Here is a 24,846-nt window from a genome sequence, read left to right on the forward strand (position 1 = left end):
AAATGGCCCCTCGAATATTGATTAAAAAAAAAACTAGAGGAATCAATCACACTGATTAATTATGTCATTTTAGAATTATGACCAAATCGACTATACTTTGTTTATAGTAAAAAAAAAAAAAAACGTCAACCCACCTTTTAGAGAAACCAATTCAAATTTCACACACACACATACACACACACACACAGTTCTGCATTTCAGAGGTATCCATCTGTATCGGAAGCACGGCGTCTCATCAGAATACAGTCACGTATCTCTCTGAGAGCGAGTCGAACCTAAAGCCTAAACAAATGGCGGAGGTATTCAGCCAGGTGATGTTTTAACCAGAGGTGTCCGACTGAGCGCTGGTGACAGCAATAACATGAAGCACTGGATGGAGATGCAGTTTATAGACACTTCTGCCCGCCGTGGAGAAATAGAATACACCACTCAGAAGTGACACGACCTAACATGTGTGTGTGTGTCTGTGTGTGTGTGTGTGTGTGTGTGTGTGTGTGTGTGTGAGAGAGAGTGCACATTTCTGCATGTGTAGATTGAGTGTGTCCCGCTGAATCTGTGCAAGTCTCGTCCCTGACAGGAGGGAGAGATTGAGGGATGAGGGTGTGTCAAGGATTGCCTCCTATTTCAGCTCAGCTGCAGCAGGCGAGATTTCCATTTTTGTTCCCATTACCAAATCAAATCCACCGTGCTGTTCGAGCTGGCACCAGGGAGAAACACGTAATTGGGAAAGGCTAACTTTTTAAGCGGCTATCATTAGTTTGAAATTGCTCTTTTCAAACATCTGCTCCTATGATTGCTCTCGTTGTAGATCCCTAAACACAATGCATATTATAATACACATTTATATTAAAAAATATGTCGAAACATGCCCGTCTAACTGTGGCTAAACTGTGTAAGCATGAACACGTGTTCCAGTAATGGTTGAAATATTTCTAACTTAAATCGTGCATCTATAAAGTTTAGGAATGTAAAGCTTTTGAAATATAAAATGTCCAAATCTGCATACCTTCAGAAAGAGTCTGGTATGTCAACTTGTTTAATTTAATTTCAAAAAAATATTTCGGTAGCTTTCATAATATCGCGTTTGGGTTACACAATGGAAGAACGCTCATCAATCTCCAGAAAAAAACAACTTCTTCTGGATGTGTGTGTGTTTCAGTCTTCTAAAATGCTGCATTCACACCAGCAAAAGTACGTTGGAGTTCAGACTCAACTCCATCTGTTGCCGTTTCCTCCAGGTACCACGGTGATGACGATGACGGCCCTCGACGCAGACGACCCCGGCACGGACAACGCAGCGCTGCGCTACATCATCGTCAGGCAGTCGCCGGACAAGCCGTCCCCGAACATGTTCTACATCGACGCGGAAAGAGGCGACATTGTCACTGTCATCTCCCACGAGTTACTTGACAGAGAGGTGGGTTTGTGTGTGTGTGTGTGTGTGTGTGCGTGCGTGGTGCTATTGTCAGAAGCCACACGTGTTGCTACCATTGTTGTAGTACATCTCTTCTCTCTCAACATGTCGTCAATGCTGCCAGTGAGTAGAGTGAAAAAATGGTGTATGTACAGTGTGTGTGTGCCTCGGGATGCCACCCACATGTGTGTGTGCCTTTGTGAGATGAAGCGCTGGTGCATTCCAATGAGCGGGCGCAGAAGCCAGATGAGAGTCTCTCCATTTCCCCGTCTAACCGGAGCGAGACAACGGGATGATTGCTTTTTCAGCAGTGTGGCGAATGCCAGAACATCGATTGGGTTCGCTGGTGGAAGAGGAATATTAGCTGTTGTCAGACACTTAGCGCATAGTTTAATTGAGGTGATACACACTCATCCGCCGGCTCTGGTGGTGTCCAACAAGCCCGGCTGAAAACCTCCCATCCGGAACTGCTGGAACCACGGCGGCTAACCGCCCTGATGAGCCGCTCCCCGAGCTACAGTAAACTGTTTGATAGAGGTGTAATTGATTAAAAGTACGGTGAAATGAGATGTAGTGTAATCAATGCAGTGAGCACTGTTGGTGCTGCTTTTCTGGGCCGATTGAGAGATTGAATGTTTCAAAGAAATGTCTGCTTGTCTTAAGCCTTTTGAAGAATATAATTTCAAGGATTTTTCAAAAGATCCATGCAAAGAAAAAAACAAAACAAACAAAAACAAGAGCAGTACTCCTCCATCCGTCGGCAGCCAAGATGTATTATAACCACTAACAGGCTGGTGTTGGTATATGCAGTTAAATGCCTTCAAAGTAGGCACACAGACACATTTTCAGCCTGTTTGTGGCCTCAATAAATCTCTGATCACTTTATTTTCCATCGTCGATAAACCCCTTAGTTATTAATAAGTCCTTCAAAGTCAACAAGACCTGAGACCCAAGTCAGTAGTCTCTGTATGTGGGCAGAATCACATTGGAGTCAAGTTTGATTATTTCACTCACACGGCTGATTTAATGAGCACCTTAGGTAGCGGCCACACTGAGTTTGTCCGGACACATCACTTTCAGTTGATTCCCATCAGGAGCTGTCTGGACAGAGCTGATTACACACCTGTTCCTGTCAGATTTCCATCTGTTTTGATGCAGAGATATAGACAGGTTTTCGTTATTACCTGTTTAACCTGTTGGAGCCGGGCGGTTCTTGAGTTTGTTGAGACCTTCCTGGCAGCAGACTGATCTGCACCGATTTTACATATTTACTAAAAGCTGTATGAAGCCTTCTGTGGCTCCAGAAGAGGCTGCGTCTGATGCCTAAAGTGATGTTACTTGCGTCGGCGTGGGCTGGGGCTAAAGACCGCACGTCTAAAACTGAAAAATATGGTGTGTGGAGTTGTGTGGACTTAGTGAAACACATTGATTTTTACCCTTTTTGTTTTAAAAGTCCATCGTGAGTTTTTAATTTTGTGTATCTTCCCGCACAACAGGATTATAAAAGCTTTAGAAAAAAAACTTGATTGGTTGAGGATTTTCCAATTTATCTTCGCTTCATAAAGTATCACCGCTGTGACAAAGACCTCCCTGACATGAGTGTTTTCTCATTGTTTTTCCTCTGCTGTGCCAACTCATTTGCGTTCTACCGCAACTCAAAACACACAAATCTTTCTTTCAAAAATCCTTTTTGAAATATTAGTGGTGTCGCAGTCCATGAAAGATGTGGCCAGCAAACAGCTGCATAAGCCTGAAGCGCCATGTTGTCTTTATGTTGTATCTACAAGTATCTGTCCCCCCTCAAACCGCCATAATTTATTAGTGTGCTGGATTTTTTCAAACATGTCCTCTGGGATTTTAGCAGTAGTCCAGCCGCATTGCAGCATCTCTTTAAAAAAAATAGAGAAAAAAGTATTACTTCTTCAGTCAGCAGAGCCAGATGGAAGTGCAGAAGGCATAAGTTCTAAACTGTCCTCGTCTAGGTCTGGAGAGATTTAAGCCCAGCCACTTCAGCACATTCTCATAAATATGGCTCCGGCATGTCTCATATCCATTCCATCTGTCATGCACTATATATTTATTTTTTTGGCATATGTGTGGCATATGTGTGTATATGTTTGACAGAGAGAGACAGAGCGAGATTAATAAACTAAAACAAAGACAAAGAAAGAAAAAGAGAGTTGACCAAACTTTGCCCCTCCGTTGTCCAAATTCCAGATAATTCAGGTGGAGCGTTGAGTGTATTTGGATAGACGGCTCACCTTCCCTGGTGAAGCAGAAAGCAATCACATTGAAATCAGTTTGATTTCACGTCTCGTGTTTTCTCCTTGGTGTAAAATCCGGTCTTGAAATGTACATTTACTCCACCGCGCTGTGTTTTTCTCCCCACTGACACACAACGCTGTTGGATCAATGGCAGGGTAGGCTGTCATTGTTGACATCTAATACTGCTGGAGGGGGGGGATGAGGCCAAAAGACGAAGTTCATATCTTTCACTGAATACACATAAAACATATCTGCTAATCACCCAAACGCTGTTCGAAGAAATCAATCTGCTTCACAAAAATGTCTGTCTTCACCTGTTATCTTCGAACATCTGAAAGTGTCTGCCGGTGTTGCTGAGGCTGTGCAGTGTGGCTACCACATGGAAGCACATGCCTGCACTACACTCACTGGATTTAACAGGTGCAAGACCCGAGATGGGGAGCATTTCGATTGCCTCTCAACATGCCGGCAGCGAGTCGGCATCCCATAGCTGCAGGATGGATGCTCGGGCACAGTGGCATGCGAGCTTAGCAGTGGGGCACACCCACATCTATGTAAACAAAGAAGGAGAAGCTCTGATAACAACATACACAGAGGGAGAGTGACTTTTTGTCAAATGTAGAATTGGATCAATATACTGATAGACTGATTGGTATTGTGGTTGAAATCTCTCACCAACAGGCCACCCCTGTGCGAAGGCAAGCATGCGGCAGCTTGACAGCGGCCGTGTGTGAGGTGTTATGTTATCTTTCTGAAAGATAGGAGGGAATTATGTTTGTCAGAGCTTACATTAACACATCTGTTGAAGCTCTGACAAATGATGTCTTCAGCCTCCTTCATCCCCCCCAATTCATCAATGCACAGCAAAGTTAGGCTACCAACATTTCATTGCCATGGTTGAGGCCATCGAGTTGAACTTGCACAAAACTAAAGGACCAATGATTCCGGTTCTCCTGCACGCGCTCTCTCTCTCTACCAGGGGATGAAGAGGGCAGGAGAGGGGATTAACAAAGGCCATGCATTTTGGTCATCCCCCCTCAAATCTCCTACTGTGCATGATACAGCAAGCCTAATCCCAACAACTCAGCTGGCTGAATTATCAGTCAAGTCCTAGTTCTCTTAACCAACTTTCTTGCACCACAATCAGAAAAGAAGTGAGGAGAGCTAGGAAGATGGAGGCATGCAGGCAGGGAGCACGGTACATGTCCCTCTGGTCTCGGAAATAACAAGGTTCCTCTGAATTCGCTCCGGTCTCGTCATGTGACTCGTATACAGTACCTTGTAACCAGCATGAAACTTCAAATGAACACGTGTACAATCATTCATATATTCTGATTTATGCTGCCCTGATGACATGATGAATACCAATTTACCAGCACACAGAGAGACACACGCAAATAGATGCATGCCTTGTCGTCGAGACGAGAATTGGGCGTTCTGAGAGGCAATAGCACACACTAAGTGAGAAAAATCAAAGTGGAACGCTGAGGTTATTGGCTTGAACTTCATGCAGAATATATTTAAAGCTACTACAGTGATAGAGTGATCACATTTCCTAGTCATGAGCACAGACATCTGCCGATGCCACGCACACACACACACACACACACACACACACACACACACACACACACACACACACACACCAATCTTTGTGATCTATTTCAGTCTATGGACTGTCTGTGTGCAGGCAGCCTGTAACCAGAGAGGACAGACTGCTAATGGCAGTGTGACTTTCTGACTCTCTAATGCTCTCTGGCCAATCTGGGAGCTGTCACTGCTAAGGATAGCCAATCGATGGAGTCGGCCGACCCCTCCATCCCCTTCCATGTTCTACAAAGGTGAATTACATGGAGATAAAATGGATGTGTGTGTGTGTGTGTGGAGGGGTGCATGTTTCTTTTCCTGCAAGTTCAGTTTTTGTATCATTCCCTCCCATCTGTGGAGATGCATTGTGAGTGCTTGTTAAATCCATTTTTCTTCTGACAGAAAGCACATCTCAACAACCAATACACTGCAGCATGTTTTTTATTCATTTATTTATTGTTGATTTTTTTTTTTACCTGAAGGTGACATTCAGATTGATTAACAGTGCTTAATAATCATTATAGGACGAGGTAAAAAAATTGCACCTGAAAATGACATTCTGACAAAAGTGCTATTCTACGCTCTGCGTTAGTTGAATACACACACATCATCCGTCAGCAGTATATTAAGGACTTACCTGCAGTTTAAATGTGTTTCCTTTACATCACCTGCTCTGTTATGCTTAACAGGTAGAAATACAGATTGACAGGTAGATGGATGGATGTACACAATTATCTCTGATCAGAGGTCTACTATGTAATGGCGGATGTAAGTAAAGTGACCCGGTGTTTGTTTGGTGCGACCTTGACGGTGTGCTTCCTGACAGTGTTTGGCTGATAAGAAAGCTTATCCTGTCTAATGGCTTATTTGGCTCGGTGGCCCGAGTGGCTACATGCCTGCGCGCTGTGATGAATGACAACTGAAGGTTCCCCCGCTGTGGAAAAGTGCATTTACTTTCCCTGCTTTCATTGTTGTTCTTCTTCCCCCCTTTGTTGTGCTTTATTTTCTTTTTTTTTCACCTCTCGTTGTGCCTGTTCCTTGCATTGTCTTTTCACTGATTTTCATTTTTGTTTTATTTTCTCTCTTTGTCTCCCTGTTTCACTGTCTATCGTTTTTGTTGTTTGTTTCTGTCAGCCGCGCCTCCCGTTCTCTGTCAACACTTCACTTTGGACATCCAATTACTCGCAGGTCATAGCATAGTGATTCCATTCAGAGCAGCGCCATTCAGCACGGGCCTCAAACAGCCATTCAAATTACATCCTCGGCTGCCTTCAGAGTTGCCGCTCTGCAAAATGTTGTTTTCAAACATTTCTGGGGGCACCACCTAATCTGATCCCCCAAACATAATTGAATGTCAGTCGTCACATAAAGATGCTTTCCTCTCTTCAATTAGCGTCTCGTTTCCTTGCGTCACAGCAACGAGACAAAGCAGACAGAGAGATATTTACTCCTCCTAGGTAGAGGCCTGAGAGAGTTATTATATTATGTCATTTATATGCAAATCATACAGCACGGGGAACACATTGATAAGATTTCATTACAGCAGGTCTGATGTGCACTTCAGTTTATAAACTTCCTTTCATCCCCCTATTATGATCTGGAGATTGGAAAGGTGCGAGTAGATGAGCTAGGTGGTGAGAGATGCTGGCAAGTATGGACAGAGTTAGGAGGCTCAGAAGGCTGAGAGTGGATCAGGAGAAAAGAGGCGTGGCAAGCCAGTGTGAAGAGGTTCCTGTGAAGTGGCCGACGAGGAGGACGAATGATCAGAGAGAGAGTGCCGGAGCGACGTCTGCTAAGAGATGCAGCCTCCAGTCTCCAGCTTCATGGAGGAGTGAGACTCGAGAAGGTTCCAGGGTGAAGAGACTGTCGCAGGATGGATAATCATTTTTAGGGACAGCGTAGGGATTTTTATTCATAGCAACAACAAAGTAGCCGAGGCACTTTGTATTCACTGCCCAGCAAGAGGTCTTTTCAACCATATCGGTAGTCACAAGCTTCAGAGTTGTGCGGAAGTCATTTTAAAGATACAGCAGTGTGTATCTGCAAGAACTGAGAGCAATGAGACCTTCAGTATATAAATGAACTACAGTGTGTGTGTGTGTGTGTGTGTGTGTGTGTGTGTGTGTGTGTGTGTGTGTGTGTATATATATAAATGAACTACAACCAGTGTGGACTACAAGTAGTGTGAAATATATGCATAGGTCTTTCTACCCTTCAGAGAAAGTCAATATAAAATATTTTATCTATACCCTGTTGCTTCCTGTATGAAGTGGCTGATGCTGTGAAGTTATGCATGCTTTAGTTTGGACCTATGGCGCATGTACTGTGTACTCTCCCTAAACTGATCGATTTGCTGTGTGTGTGTGTGTGTGTGTGTGTGTGTGTGTTACTGACATATTTCTCACTGGCTGCTAAATTGAATTGAGATGAGGACTATATTAACACATGGAGATCATCTAGATTCTAGAAGACGAGAAGATACATTACACAAAGGAACTTTCACAGTATATAACATGTTGACATATGAGATTGTCTTTTGTGAAATAATTATTATTAACATTCTGTATTAGGCATTGCATGTTTAATTTGTTAGGCATTTTTTAAGACATAAGGTACCGTATAGGTACCGTGCTTTTAATATTAGTTTGGCTTATATGGTATTTCCACGAAAAATTCAATGAATACCTCATTGAAAAATCTTAATATTGCATCTACTCCTTCTCTCTCAGAGAAAAATCCTGACTCTATGAATGTGCAAATATGTTTAATTTTTCGTTTTCACTTCGTGTAATCTTTAAAAACAGTTTCTGCATTCATATGTAGAATCTGTAAGATGTTGGTATCAAACGCGCTCTGGTTTCCCTTTCTTCTCCAAGTAGTGTTGTCTAATCACTTTTGAGCAGGCTTTGGTTGAATGATTGAACTTTTTAATTGGTTTAAAATGTACTTGTAAACTGCCGTGTACGTCCCCTGTCGACTCCAAATCCAGTCTCGCAAGTTGCTAATCAGACTGTAAACAATAAGCAGCCAGTCTTGGCCTGCATATCCCCTGGCTATAACAGAACCTCAGAAATATAGCAAAGTTAAAAGCGTTAAAGTCCAGTGATGAACAACAACCTCTCCTCTCAGTGATGAACAACAACTTCTCCTTTTTCCCTTGCATTGCGCTGCTCATTTACTGGCGGCTAAGTTATTTGAGCTACCACTGCCATTGATTGGCAACATATTCCTCTTCATTAAAAAGGATTCTCAGGGCCCTATGCTATTGCGTATTCAGCGTACAGGGCGGCCAGCGCTGCCGCTCGGGTTCATGGAGCGTTCATTATACAGTTCAACCGGATGACGCTCCTTCAAACATACTGTAGATGATGGCTTTAACGCAGAAAAGAAGTCCAGTGAAAGAAAGTGAAACACTTGAGTACATTACCAAGAGATCCCATTATAAAGAGTGTTACTGCAGTGTCTCCTGTGATGGCCGGTAGCCAGCGTTCTGGCAGCTGTAATCAATACAGTGCAGTTGGTCTGAACCCAACCACCTCATGCTCTCTTGTTCTTCCCTAAAATGAACAAGGTGGACACCGTTCACAGGCATTGATGAAATACGGTCCCCCTGCCTTTCCGCTTCCATCTGAATCCTTCCTCCTCCTCCTCCTCTTCTTCCTCCTCCTCCTCCCCTTCCTCCTCCTCCTCCCCCCTCCTCTATCATGCCTCTGTCCAGTTGCATTAGTGAGGAAATGAGATTCCCCCTAATTAATTAGATCTCTGAGTGCTAAAGATGAAGATTACATCCCAATGAAGGTTAGAGGTGTCAATCACAGTTTTTTTTTAAGCAGCGCATTCCTCCAGACAAATTGAGTCCCCTGGGCATTGTGGGTAAAAGTGTGTGTTGTTAATCTTTTTTTTTTCTTTGCTTTAATTGAGTCTCACTGACAGAAGTCAATGAAAGCCTGGGACCAGAGAGAACAGCAAGGTAGATGCTCGGTTGGAGTCAGTGAAAATGGAAATAAGAAGGAGAAAGGTGAACAATTTGATCATTAAGACACTAAGAGGATGGAACAACGGGGAGGAATGAGGCAGAACAAGTTTGGTAATAGAATAAAAAATTAAGAGAGATGTTGGAGTCAATCAGAGAGACATTATTCCGTGATTACTATTAGAAAAAAATGTGCTTTACATATCAGGATTATGACTTTACAAAATGTATTGTACAATTCAATCGTTGCCAATTTGATAAGTCTGTAAGAGAGTAATAGAACAAAAATTATGCTTGATGGATTTGGTCAATTTATCAAAATCATTATTCATTCCCTGTCTGTCTTTTAACTTTGTGTTAAAATCGTTTAGACCTTGCAGTCTAAGTGCTGATTCAATTGGGTTCATGCGCTCTTGTGCTAAGCACAGGCCCCACTTTACTTTTGTACTTAGCCACTGTAACAGCCATGCCACCACAGTTCCGGTCCTAATTTGTCTTCAGTGCTAAGCAGTCAGCAGGTGAAGAGGTAAAAGAGATGAAGAGTCTTATGCTGTCCGTCGTTGTTCAGCCGCCGCCTTCCTGCCTTTCTATTACAGCGGACAGAACCGCAGTAACGTTACAGCCATATCTCTCATTTACTCGTAAAGCCTAAAACAAATTATAATTTGGTTTGAGAATATATAAAAAAAAAATATCTTGACATAAAGAAATCTTTAAATAAAAAAATATCTTGACATAAAAATCTCCACAACAACGAGCAGGGATAAACCCAATATGTTCGCTCAAAGAGCTAACAATGCTAACTACAGCAACAGTGCAGAATTAACAGTGTTTACCTGAGGGGGACGCCTGAGGTGGTAGCTAAGCTTTCTCAACGATGCCGTTGGTCACGCTCACACGCGCTCACACGCACAAACACGCACCAACATGCACCAAACGGACAGGCGGCACCTACTGTAGGTCAACAAAGCACGGAGAAGCTGGAATTCCAGCATACACAGAGGGAGCGTGACTTCATTCTCTCCTCAAGTCCACATATACATGTACTATACATGTACACTAACTTGAAAATAAGTTGTTTGCTACTTTATTGTTGACTCTTGTATATTGCAATTGTTATGAATATTTGCTCTGAACGTTCAAAATGTACGCAAATCGGACTCATTTTTCTTTGTAGAGACATTTTCGTGGTTAAAACAAAGGCAAAACAATATTGTTCATTTGTGAGCAATTAAAATCACAGCTAAGTCGTCTGCCTTGTGGTTTGCCAGAGCTCAGTGAGTTTCTGCTGTGTACATTCAGTAACCTGCTTGGCATGCCAGAGTGCTGTAATGACTTTTCAAACATCCATTATGTATGTCCATGTGGCACAGGGGTAGAGACACTGCAGCAACACAATCTGTTCAAAGTCGAAAACTTAAGAAGCTGGCAGATGATGGAAAAGTTTGGTCTGTCAAGCCAATTGCCTCTCATCAAGCTGTGATTAAAGAATTAGGTCTGTGGAGATGCTGTGCTGAAGAATACATGAATAGTTCTGTAATCTCCTAAAAGGGACAGTCCACCAATTTTACACATAACGGCGTTGTTTCCATCACAGCCATATGTGAACATTTTTGAATAATGTCTTCTGTGACTCCGGTGGGAAATTTAACCGTGGTTATAACATCGGGGTTATCTTGGGTCGGGCTTGAGGACAACAGAATTATAAGAGAAAGCCTGCATTACAAACTGGTGTGGGGATTAAAAGATGTAAGGTGTACTGGTAAGGAAGGGTCTATATATCTGCCTTTGTTGTCTCAATCTTGACAATTCTTTCAAAATATAACTATTGTGAAACACCCAATTGTATGGATGTGTAATACTAAATTGCTGGATCCCTCTAAACTCCTATGCCGCTCCCTTACCTTATCTTCCTTTGTTATTTTCCAGGTTTTTTATTTGAAATCCAAACCTTCTAGTTCTGCTAATGAAAACGTTGCCGGTGCCACGAGGCCATTCGGTTTCATTCGGTGAACCGATGATTCTCACTAAACGCACAGCCCTTATTTCTGCTCCAACTTGTTCATGTCATTTCCCAGGCACAGAGAGTCTGGTATGAATAATGATAATATTAAATAAGCCATTCAAGCTCAGTAATATAGTGAAACATTAACCGTAAAAAAGTAAGAAGGAGGAAGACTCCAAAATAATGATAGGCAAAAATAATCTTTAGTATTTATTCTGCCCCATCCAAAAATGGTGTTAGTCTCTTGACTGCTACTTTGAAGGATTGTATACGTGTTCCTGAAAAGAAAACAACTCTTAAATGGCAAAGGATGGAACATATAAAATATTGGCTGTTTCTAATTACTATGCACACAGAAACAAAACAACACCCAAGACCTTTTTAAAATTCAGAAGTAATCTACAAGAATGGAGAGTTCTGACTTTCCCTGTGTCCTAAGGAGGTATTGAAAGGGCAGCAGAGAGAAGGAGGGAGGAAAGGACAGGAGGGTGAGACCTGAGAATAGAGAGATGAAGGAGAGTGACAAGCAGACTGAGGCGGAGAGATGGAGGGCGGAATAATTAGGGTGAGACAACTCACGCTGCTCGGAGGGAAACGTCCATGCTAAGTGGAAGTGAGGGCTAGAGGAATGTCAGGGAGGTCCTGGTGATGGTCATTAGGCGTAGAGAGAGCTTCAACTATCTTACCTCCCTCTTGATCGCTCTCCCTCACTTCTGCCTCTCTCTCTCTCTCTCTCCCTGTCCTTCCTGCGGTCTCATTCTTCACAAGACTTCCCTCTGCTGTCTTCCCTCGCTCCTTCTCTTTCATCCCTTATTTTTTCAGCATCCTCATTGACCTGAGGATAAAGCGTATTTGTCAACAGCTCTTACTCTCCAGTGAACCTCCCCCCTACATTAGCCCTACAGGCGAGAATTAATTTCACCCTGTCTCCATGAGAAAGTGCATTGATTGGAAAAGTTTGTTGTTGTGTGCTCAGTATTTTTTTATTGTTCCCTTTTCCACGCCACTTTCTCTTTGCTGATGAAATTCTGCAAGGTTCATTGTCCCTGCTTAAGCAGACACAATGCTACCGGGGGGCCTATCTCTCTTTAGTTGGCCATAGCCGCAGTGTATAGGTCCCTCCAAAGAGTTATCTGCAGCCCTCCCTCCTTCGGTAGGAACATGGATCAGTTGTTTGCAGCTTGGATTTGTGTTTATAGTTGTAAAAGAGAAGAGGAAGTTGGCATTGACACAAATTGTGGCATATGTGCGGAGGTTGTACTGTAATTCTACTTGCGGAGCCCAGCAAAGGAATTCTATAAATTGGCTTTTATTTTCTTAAGTCAAATAGTCAAATAGGGAGTTAAACCTTCTTTCCTTCCATTTGATCTTGTTTAATTTATTTCTTGCCAGTCTGAGTCAGTGTTGGATTGAATTCACTCAAGCTAGCTTCATATTCTTCCTGCTCTCTCTCTCTCTCTCTCTCTCTCTCTCTCTCTCTCTCTCTCTCTCTCTCTCTCTCTTTCTTTTTCTCTCTCTCTCTCTCTCTCTCTCTTCTCTCTCTCTCTCTCTCTCTCTCTCTCTCTCTCTCTCTCTCTCTCTATTGCACGATTCTCCCTGGACAATCATACAAAGAAATCATTGGCTTGTTCTATCTTAGATATCTGCTTGCAATGTTTTCAGTGGAATCCCACAGGAAACACTACAAAGTCCGTGTGCCACATAAATAGATAGCAAAAGATCAATATCGACTGTCAGCTACATTGTTGTAGTTTTTATTTTGGGCATCTCTATATTCTGAAAGGATGCCTGAACTGACCCAATTATACTCATTTTTATGGAAATGTTCTTTTCTTCGAATATATAAAAGTATGAGGATAAGATTTACCATAATGATATAATTTCTTAATTCCTTAGCTAACTCTTTCCCCTCATTCAAATTATGTTTGCTAAGCTAACCAGCTGCTTGCTCCAGCTACATATTGACTGTACATATATGAGAGTGTTTCAATCCTCCCATCTAACTCTATGCAAATAAGCTAATAAGCATATTTCCCAATTTGTTGAACACTTCCTTTAATGATTTGTGATTGCACTTCTTCCATGTTGACAGGTAGACCTCTTTCTTGTTGCATGATTCAAACCCTATTCATTGTATGATGCAGTGCATTGGTGGGTGCATTATAATAAATATGTACTGCCCACATTGGGGCATTTCGAATACATGTGAACATAATGGCATCTGTTCAAAGGGCAAGTGAGACTTCCTCGTCTCTCTGAAAGGTGGAGGTACAGTCAGCCCATCCCGTGGCTCGGCGAGCTTGTGGCGCTACAAAGCGCCATGTGAGACAGTCACCACGGAAACTTCCTCTGAAGTTTGTTCAGTGGAATAGAGTCAATATTTTTTTTTGTACAATCCTGGGGACGGAGATTTATGTTGAAGCCCTCGTCCAGCTGCGACGCAGCGGCTCTTGGCTCTGGCAGTGACCTGCATGGATGAATGTTTGCCTGATAAGTCCTGTGGCCTCTGGGCCACAACGATAACAGCAGCACCCTGATAGAGGAAAGGAGAACGCGTGTCACTCACAAACCCAAAACAAACACACACCCATGCACCATTCAATTACCTGGACAAACATCTGTAGCGCCTTTTTATTAAACTGAGAAAGTGGTAGAAATGATGTATGTGTTATCGATGACCTTGAAAAGATAAAATTAAGCAATTTTGTTCTGAACATTTTTCATTATTTGATCAAATAGCCTTTTGTTTGAAATGGGGGGGGGGGGGGGGAAGCTCACCTGATACCTTGTTATACTGCATCTACTAAAGCAGACACATTAACTAATGTAACTTGGTGACCTCCAGCTTGTTTGCTCTCTGGCTCTCGAAAACTCAGTTTGCCATTATCAGAGAATCTTTTGATTTTGGCAATTTCATTGGAATTCATTGACTTCTCTCTGGAGTTTTGACATTTAAAATGCTGGTTTGACCAAGCCTCCAAGCTAAATTGAGGAAAAATAAGAACAAAACTTTAAAACTGTCTTTACTGGAAGTGGGAGTCCCAAATACCTCATGCATTGAGTTGACATTTCCATGACTTACCTTGACATTATACATACCTTACTTATACCATATAAACCTGTAGGAAATCAGGAAGTACACTATATAAATTAAAAAAAAATCACATAATTATTAATAAACACTGCTACCATGTCATGAACAAGCTACAATACAGTGATGGTGCATTCTTACCAAACAAACTCATGCTGTTTATTTTAGGACAATAAATGATGTATTAACCACTTCATTCGTGTATCAAGTGACCACCTGAAGAATGACTCCATGCCTCTATAAAAACTAGGCCACAGGGAAAACATAATGTACCGTACTTACCCATCTGGGAAATGACAGCAGCTTCACAGTATTCCGGTTGAGGGGTGCACAATGTGGACAGAGTTCCATTCAACAGAAATGAGATTATATTGAATTAGGTGATACTGTATAATTAACCCTGACATAAAGTGTGGCTAGAAGAGTCTAGAGCAGAGGTGGGCAAACTACAGCCCGCGGATGCCCCGCGGATCCGGCCCGCGGGGCATAAATAAGCATGAAGAAACATCAACGCTGGTCTGTTGTGGTCATCGTGCTTTGGGAAAATCAAGTCGGGAACAGAGAGGCGTTACAGCAGTTTGTACGCGCCGTGCGGACCGCTGCCTGCCGTGTTCTGCTGAACTAGAGCGACACGCAACACTTGCTGTGCTGCGCTGGTCAATTCCACCCCCTCCCCCACTGATCCCACAGACAAGGGCGACGCTTTTTTATTTTTTTATTACCGTACTATACCGCAAAACACTGAAAAGCTCCACTTCTTAGCGGTCAGAATCCTTTTTAATTATGTCGTAAAGCGTTAACTTTAGAAGAATTACGGTAATATGAATCACTTTCTGTCGCTGGAGACAGGGTTTGTACTACAACAGTTTTAGAGTTGTAAAATGAACTGACAGCTGCATGCAGAGTATTTTTCCTCAGTATGACTAACATCACTAACCACACTCCACCCTGCGCGCTCATGTCATGTGACATAAAGGGTTCTGTCTGTCAGCCTCCTGCCATCCTCCTGCAGTGATCCCTTCTGTCACAATGAGTGGACCCAAGAAAAGACAAGTCGACAGTGAGTGCAGAGTCTTTAATGAGTGGACTGCTAAGTATTTTTTCACCCAAGTACGATCAAAGGCAGTATGTCTTATTTGCCAAGAAACCATTGCAGTATTCAAAGAATACAATATTAGCCGCCACTTTTCCGCCAAGCATGCTAACTATGCTAGCCAACAGTCAACGACAGAACGGGTGGCTACTGCTAAGAGGTTGGCAGCCAATTTAAAGAGTCAGCAAAATATTTTTCTCCGCCAAACTGCTATACAAGAATCAAGCACGAAGGCAAGTTTTTTTTGCTAGCATTCAAAATAGCAAAAGCCAGCAAGCCTTTCTCTGAAGGAGAGTTTTTGAAAGAATGTATGGTAGAAACAGCAGGTCTCTTATGTCCAGAGAGCAAAAACAAATTTGAAAAATTGAGTTTATCACGCAGAACAGTGACTCAGCGTGTAGAACAAATTGATGAAGATTTAACCAGCGAGTTGAGTCATTTACGTTATATTCTCACGCCGCCCCCTGCCGGCCTCGCCGTCCTCAAGTGTAGAGCCACGGGTCTCACACCGCCCAGCAACCCCTGTGGCGGACCACAGGCTCCCCACCTTCCCGTTGGCTCCAATAATCTGTTTTACCAGATACTCAGACACAAATAGACACATTAAGATGGAATTACTGTACATCTCTTCAAAGTGTCAGGTCTGTGACAATACAACCGGCACGATTTTACTCTGGTATAGTGGCATTTTCGTCAGTTGTTTTTTTCTCCCTTGCCTGTCTGTTTTACTGAAGTGGGAGGAGAGGCTTGAAGGGAGTGTGTCTTCAACGATCAAACACTGCAGTTTAATTTTGGAGTCAAGGATTATGGAGATTTGAACAGATCCTATTCAAAAGCTTACATACTCTTTGTGGATGATGCGTTGCCCAATTTTACTTTGATATAAATCCCTCAAAGAGAAAAAAGAAACTTACAACATTTTTCATTTGATCTATATAATACACATGTAGTAATTGTCAACCAATATTGAGCTGTCAGTGCAGTATAAGTAAGCTGTAGAACTGTGGAGGCAGTTGACTCGCGCCTGAGGTAGGAGGTACATACCCCACTACTTAAGCCTAACTAACTCTCAGAATCATTACTCACACTAGGCAGCAGTTCTCCTCCCAAGCTCCTGCAGGTAATACATTAATGCAGACAGATAAGACACCAGGTTTTTATGGGAAATAATCTTAACAAGGACTTCATTGCAAGAGACATGTTGTTGAATAAACTACACAAATACAATAAGCACCACGTAGAATGTTGGTGATCACCAGTTAGAAGGGCTATGTCGAAATCAGAAGAATAAGGACTAGTCGTTTCTGTAAAACCCATAATGAAGTTACTAATTACAAAAGATGCAATCAAGTGAAGTCATTGCACACAAGATTGTCATTGATCTTCATACAAGTGTGACTATGCAAAACAATTTGCTTACTGTCTTAGAAACTTAATGGGCAAATTAAGCCTGCAGCAGGATGTGATGTTGGCTGCAATAGCTCTAATTAAGTAACAGATAAGCCTCATTGTGGCCAATGAACCTGAACTCATTAGAAAGTTCTTATTTTGTACTTCCTCTGCACTGTAGGAGGGATCATTATTTGTCATTTAGAGGTTGGGAATGAGACAGGTGTGATGCAGCCCCATGAAAAAACTGGATAAAAGAAAGAAAACAATGCATTTAATAGTGTAATAGTGAGTTAAAGCACATGAAGTCTCCCAGGATGCAGCAGCACAGATGTCTTACAGAGAAACCCCTTTTAATGTTGCCCAGGATATGGACACAACTTGAGTCTAGTGATACTCACAGTATAGGTATAGGCAACCTATAATTGTGTACAATCATCCACAATCCAATTAGAAAGTCTCTGTTTTGACAGGGGTTTACCCGTCTTACAACCCGGGAGCAAGCAACAGGTTTGTCAGTTTTACGTAAATTGGCAGTGGCCTCCACATACGCACTCAAGGCCTATGTGGAGGCCACTGCCAATTTACGTAAAACTGACAGTAAAACTTACTTACGTAAAACTGACACAGAAGAATGAAGTTTGAAAAAGCCTCTCAAAAGCGGTGAGTCAAAGGTACCTGCTATACGCTTCCTCAATTGATTCCTCAAAGATATAGAGAACAGATCACGGGATGACACTAGCCTTTTTTATACTCGGACACCATGCACCAATATAATTCTAAATGTTAGCGGACATCCATGTTTGCCTGTTCCACATGCCACTCACAGCACTGAAAGCCGTGCACCATCAATTATTGGACTAAAGGATTTTGACGAGGCTGTGACCTTAACTGGATGAGAATAAAACAGTATTTTGAGGAATGCAGTTCAGAAGCTCAGGACTTTTTATTGTTGGCAGGATTCAAGACAAAGAAAAAGACATACTCAGTTTGATGTGCTGTGCCATCATGTCTACAATTGCATGATGATGCTCTTTGAAGAAATGGACTGAGAGTTTTTTGGAGACACATACTGTTAAATACTGTAAGCACGCAAACCGGCTGTGAAGTGGAAATGCCACCAGTTAACGTAAGAGTTATCCAGCAGTTTTATGAGAGGATGAAACTTTCTTTTCAAAATGATTGGCCAAATAAAATAGCAAGTCCAAACTACCTCTCTAGTGCTGTTCTGCCCAAATAGTTCATTTTAGACTGCGATGGTACCTGACCTCCTTATTTTTACTCTACTATTTTTATTCAAACTTACATATCTCCAGTTCAGCCCATCAGTTTTGACCTTACATCATTCCACTTTCTCAGGACTCATTGTTTGTTGTAGTGGAAAGCACAGCTTCAAGCTGCGCCACTTTCCAAGATTCAAAGTAATATTTAAGAATGATGTACTGTATGTAAACAGGCAAGCAAATTATCATGCAATTAGAATGTGTTTGAGATGACAACAAAAACTAAAAAGAACAGAAATGAATTCCTTACATTGTCCTCTTTCCACAGTACAGCAGTAGAGCTGGCTTCCTCTTCCTTACCCTTGATTATAATCACAGCACTCCACTTACAGGGTTAAAGTCCTGAGGCTGGAGCTAATTTAGAGCAGTGTGATTCTGAATATTGATGAATCAGATTGCCAGTGGTTGGTGAGAATCAATCCAGTTGAAGAATGGCAGTGCCGGAGCTGCTGTGGCCAAGTCGTTGTGCTGCTTCTTAGTAGGCAGACGTGAGGAGCCTTCCTAAATACCTATCTGCCTGCATCTGTATTCCCTGCCTGGCACCCAGCAGATGCTGATGGACCCGCCGAGTCGGGCCAGATTTACATATTGGTGAATCCAAACAGGTGCATGTGAAATAAAGCATGGCAGGTCAACAGCTCGTTGTAGACAACGTAGTGCTTAGAGAGCCAACTATCAAAGAAATGAACTACAAACTTAGGCTCATATCGAGTGTGTGTCCATCATTGTTAAAAGCCTGCCACCAATGTAGGCACTATAACATTGATTAGGTGTGTTACTCAAGTACTTTACAGGCTATTAAAAAAAACGTCAGCCCATATGCTCGCCGTGACCAAAGTAATTTTATGTGCTTCTAGCAGGTGACGCTGTGTGTGTCCTTTCGCAGTGCAGGCAAAGCCGGATTTGATCCAACTTCACATGTTTGTGTGTCTCAAGAAAGTAGCTGTTTCATTAGACTCTCAGAAGGGGTCCTGGTCCCATACAGCTGGGCCAGCAAAGTCTCAGTGCAAACACTAGCATACAAATTGAGCTCCGTTTTTATACTTGCTCCCAAGATTTGAAGCCACTAATCTGCTCATCATTTACTTGTTTTATTACCAGGAAGCATAATGACTACTTGGCAAGAGTTGAGAGGCCTTCTATTTGGCCATTTCTCCCTCGAATTAAAATTCTTAGTACAAAGAATTATTGCAGTCTAATTCTTTTTCTTGCTTCAAGCAAATGTTAATGAAATGTAATGAAAGGATTTCTTTTCCTTTTTGTCTGTATTAGTTTAATCACTACTACAAGACACCTATCCTCTCCCATGGAATAATGATTTATTATAGGACATACGTGTCATTTGAATGAACATAAAGGAGTTGTATGTGACATCTATGCAGTGCACAGAGCATAACTGTTTCATTTTACATTTTAATCTGCTGTAAGGTGCACACATCGTAAACGTATGTCTGCATGTCTATGGGCTTTCTAAGTGTGACATTTAAACCGTAAAATTCACAGATTTTTTGACGACAAGTGTCGTGCACAATCTGCTGTGGACATTTTCTGACAGCTGGAAGTACTAAACCAACATAAATTCACATTGACCACTTAGCTGAGATAATGACATATCCTATCAGTGTGTCATTCATTAGGATGACTTCCTATGTTTTCACTGACTTGTACCATGAATTTGCATGTGTTTATGTGAGGAAATAGAGCGGAATGAGATGCCTGCATTAGTATGCATGAGCCTCATTAAATATGCACTCATCAACTCTACTTTTTTATTTGGATTCCCTTTGCAGTTGTGCAAATCACTGGTAATCAACTGTGGTGACATTTCCCAGCAATTATAAGCAAGCTGTCCCCGTTGCAGCAGGCGCTGGGGACGGATCACTCCATTTCCACCCCCAAGTGCCACAGTGACAACATATCACTCCCCTGAGAGATGAGGACATTTCATATGAGCAAAGACGGGACAAATAATGTTTTCACAGTGGAGAGGATCATTAGCTCCAAAGAATTTGTTAGAAAAGAGTGGGTATGTTAATGCTGACTGAAATTTCCTCGAAAAGAACCCTGACATGCTGTTGTTGTTACTCAAATAGATGAAGAGTTCAGTAGAGGAAATTTATTTGAGCATTCCTGGGAAAGAACTGCAAGGATGACTTTATTTCAAAGGGACCACAGGTCAATCCAGTAATCAAAGTAATTATTCTCTTGTTTGGATTTTTTTTTATGTATTTATTTATTTATTGTGTGTTTTTTATTTTTTATTAACTGTATAACAGTTTCCCCATTCAACAGAGATGCTCATCAAACCCGTTTATTTCTTAATGTTTAGTATCTAATTTCCATAACTTAGTACCTAATGTCTTGAAACTAATTCATTTAAAAGTTTCTTTAACACCCATCCTACAAAATGACATCAGGACATTGTTGCACTTAAAAGAAAGTGCTATCGTATGAAGGGGTGATGCAATACACAGAGGAGGAGGAGGAGGAGGAGGAGGAGGAGGAGGAGGAGGAGGAGGAGAAGAAGGAGAAGAAGAACATAGAGAATAGGGGAATATAAGGATGACTTTAGGAGCCAGTCCTGCTGTCACTAATCAAAAGATAAAATCAGAAATTCCTCAGAAAGTTGTGCACTCACTCCATGAAACACATTCTACCACCATTGTGTGTACTCATTTAAATGTATTTATTACGTGTTTTATATTTATACTGCCCTGTATACATGTTGGGTGTATGTGCGTGTGTATTTATACACTCCTCTCTGAGCCAGGGCTTTTTTCTTTTCCCTATTGAAAACAACCTCCTTGGAGAGACGTGCTGAAACAGACTTCAGTCGACAGACAGACTTAAGCTCTCAGTATGTGGTCCTGCCACTGTATACCTTCTTCCCTGATGAAAGAGTGCTTCAGTAGTGTGGAGAAGACAAAAAGCAAACAGCATGCTCCCTCGATGCTGAGCTGCACATTAAAAGCATCCCTCTTTTGTGATGCAAGTGCAATATAATTGGCTCCAATGTTATGGGGTGGTTTGGAAAGCATTTATAGGCATACCACAACTATGTATATTACAATACATGTCTTTAAACTACATGGATAATATTCTGACGATCACATACACACATGTTTTTCACAGGTTTATTGTTGATAATTACACTTGGTGAGGCGCTGAGGTTTCTGGCAGTTTGAACTCACCTCCATGCCAGTACTTTGCTTTTGGAAGAAAACAACTTTGCAATGCTGCTGAGACAATGATGCAACACGATGCGACAAATTAAGGCTGCCCCCATAGTATTAATGCAAAAGAAAGAAACAAAGCCAAGCATATTACAACAAATGTAGTTTCTCTAGGTGTGACCCCTTATAGTAAATATGCTTAATGATCAGTATTCACACATGTCACCTATTCATTCATTCATTCAGTCAAGCTGCACGTTTCTTTTTGCCCAATCTTACATGCTAAGTGACGGTCAGACAGACCAGGGGGCACATTTTCAGTCAGTCAATTGAACACAACGTTTTCCTCCACAGGGAGTTAGCAAACAGTTCAAGACATCCAACGTTTCTCTTAAATGAGCACAGACTGCCACAGTCGCAAGGAGAACTGCACTGTTTTGTTTACATACGCATTTTAAGTTGAGAAGCATACAGCACACAGTAGGTACTCCAGATTGGTCACAATCATAGGTTGGCAGAGATGTCTGTGCCTCCTTCAAGTGCAGCTTTGAGTGGCTGTCAATGTCAATATGAGCCTGTCACACAGAGCATCAGTGAATTAGTTCAGAGGCTCAATCAAAACTGGGTGTTGTGACAGGCATTTTCCTTTTGTTGCAAATTGTCTGGAAGCTTATAGTTTCAGCATGGCACCAGACTCATCAGTCAAGTCTTACTGAAATCCTTTTGTCAACTTGATTAGAGCCTCTGATGTGTGTCTTGGTTTAGTTTTTAAACTCATTGTTCATTCAGAGGGACACTGTGGCTGAGCAACTGTATGTTTTGGGGATTGTCTGCTTAAGTCAGTTTCAGCAAAGTGTTTACTGTGCACTTGTTGCACCTCAGCTTTACCCAGGCTTTGCTCCTCTGCCTGGATTTGGATACACAGGAGTACCATTATAAAGTGGATAGATAAGTGGAATGGTCTGCTTTGCTACGTCTTGTCGAGTTGTTTTTTTTTTGTATTGTTTCTTCGATTCTGTTATTTGGCTGTCGATACAGAACACTTCAAGTATGCAATGAAAAAAATATAGATTAAAAAATGAACCAGACATTATTTAATAAATCACTGGCAATTAGAATTGCCCTTTGGCCAATTCAGGTCAATATTTTCCAAAGTTAACATCTTCATAGCTAGAGGTCCCCTCTTTGTTGGCCAGCACTGTGTTCATTGCTGTGTGAAGGCAAAGGTTTTATCACTGGTACTCACATAACCACAGTGTTCCCAGAGAAAAGCCTCCAGGGAGTTTCCCTCCATAGCGTAATTCCACCATGTGAAGAACCAAACATTTCAAGAGTTTGAGCAAACATCTGTTGTCATTCCCTGTTGTGCAATGCAGACAACTCCACATCAGTAGCTGCTACTTGATGTGGAATTGATGTGTGCTTCCACTTGTGTTTCTTCCTGTTCCTGGTCCTAGGTCCCATATGGCTCTGTGGGAACAGTTTGCTGAATCTGTTTGGTTTAAAAATACTTTATTTTTTTACTGTTTTCAAAAACACTGACTTTGGCCAGATAGAGTAAATCATGTGAATAGAATGACTGTAGTCATGTAGCCTTGTAATACACTGGAGAAACACCTCCACTATTTACCACTCATCTACATAAATCTGTGTAGCGTATTTAGCAGATCAGAGGAACCAATAAGATGAGTCCAGTTATTGATTAATTATCCTACTTGGAGGATGACGAGGGGTAGTTGGAACCAGCGCCCCGGCGGGGTGGCCCCGCCACCTCTCGTCCCCAGCGAATGCCACCCCCGTTTGATCTGCACTAATCTAATTAACACTTTAACAGGAACACCTGGGCTCTTCACTAAAAGATCTGGGTCTGCTGTCGCACACACATGCACACACGCACGCACGTGCACGCTTCCCAGATGGGCCTTTGATAGCTCTGATGGTGGCAGGCGCAGGATGTGATTGCACTTAACTCAAACCCTCTCACACTCAGACACACATGCACTGCTGCTCACACACACGAACATAATGTATGTTTTTGCTCAGGGGGAAGGGGTACTTAGTAAGAGGGGACTACTTCAGTCCCCAGTATACATCTAACTGCTCGCTAAATGCCACAATTAGACTGTGGTCTGATGGTGCACCTGATTAGATTAGCCCCAGCTTGTGCTTTCTGCTCCAACTCACCACAGCCCTAAACACAACCTTGACCCCAATTAGCCCCACACTCATCAGAGAGAGCTGAGGGACACCGGTGCTGCATAAGCTTATCATCCTGCTACTAATTGGCCTGATGAGGCGGGATAAATATGGTCAACGCTGCCCCACCCAAGTCAATATGCACACTCTTAAAGTAAAGAAAAGAAGGAGAAAAGAGCAGCGAGGTGGTGAGGGAGAGAGGACAGATGTGCATTGTTACTGCGTTTTGTTTTAATGCATCACAATCGCATCAAATAATAATCTGTTCTTTTTATTCAACATTACAGGGTTTTTTATAGTCAATACAAATGTATTAAATATTGCAACTAAACAGACCAACACAGGGGCATGTCATTCCATCCCTGGTTGAGCAAGGAGCACATGCTGTTGCCTTTGTATTAAAGGAATAATTTGAAATTTTGGGAAATAATAGTTTTTTGCTGTCGTGCAGGGAGTAGATGAGAAGATTGATGCCACTCTCATGTCTGTTGTTCGGTAAATATGTAGCCGGATCCAGCAACTGGCTAGTTTATTATGAAGACTTTTATTTTTACCAGAATGTCAAACTATTCCTGCACACACCCTTATTGACCCAGAAGGACCGGGCCAGTGTATTAATGTTAAACTATTCCTTTCAAGATGGAAATTTAACATGATTTTACTGATGTTTTAAACAACATTCGAGGTGACTGTGGCTCAGTGGTTAGCAGATCCGTCCTTCGATCAGAGGATCGGTGGTTCATGCTAGTCCGCTAGTCCATGTCGATGTGTCCTTGAGCAAGACACTTAACCCCGAATTGCTCCCCGTTGCTGTGTCTACGGTGTATAAAAGTCGCTAAAAAGTGGATAAAAGGGTCAGCTAAATGAAATGTAATATAATGTAATGTCAACCAGCGCCCCAACTTTTTAAAACGGAGCTAAAGAGCATGCAGAGAGACTTGCTGCACTGAACATGTCATGGGCAGGTTCATGGATCATCACAGGTTTGAATGCACCTTCAGTCGAACCAAATCCCACGAGACTCCTGTATGCAAAGGTTATAAGCAGGTTCTTAACTGCTTGAGTGCAATATATCACCCTCTTTACAAGCAACTGACTGCAATAGACACAGTGAGATTTAAGTAAAGGATTTGTGTAAAGCATTCAGAAAGGCTGAATGTTCAGGTTCAGGTGTTCCATTTACTGTAAATGTGTGATTTAAGTGCTGTTGAAGTTACTTGATTGTTAGTGCAAGATGAGTCGGTAACTGCATCTCAAAATGTTGCAGCGTCTAATGTTTATGTTGATGAAAAAAATAAATAAAACAGCAACCCTGAGAATAAAAATACCTCATTTATGAGAGCAAGACACATTCAAAACTGTTGGACGACAAACAAA

The 24,846-nt window shown here is 42.0% G+C and overlaps 1 protein-coding gene across 1 annotated transcript in view; it reads left to right on the plus strand.

Annotated features, from left to right (window-relative positions):
* cdh13 (cadherin 13, H-cadherin (heart)) overlaps nt 1-24,846 on the plus strand; it is a gene marked incomplete at both ends in the record, with an annotated part of 275,810 nt that overhangs the window by 188,773 nt on the left and 62,191 nt on the right. The window contains one exon of the mRNA XM_079224117.1: nt 1,239-1,417. Coding sequence (XP_079080243.1) covers nt 1,239-1,417 — 179 coding nt within the window. The remainder of the gene's footprint in view (nt 1-1,238; nt 1,418-24,846) is intronic.

This window comes from Taurulus bubalis, assembly GCF_910589615.1.
Source record: "Taurulus bubalis genome assembly, chromosome: 9".
Taxonomy (NCBI): Eukaryota; Metazoa; Chordata; class Actinopteri; order Perciformes; family Cottidae; genus Taurulus; species Taurulus bubalis.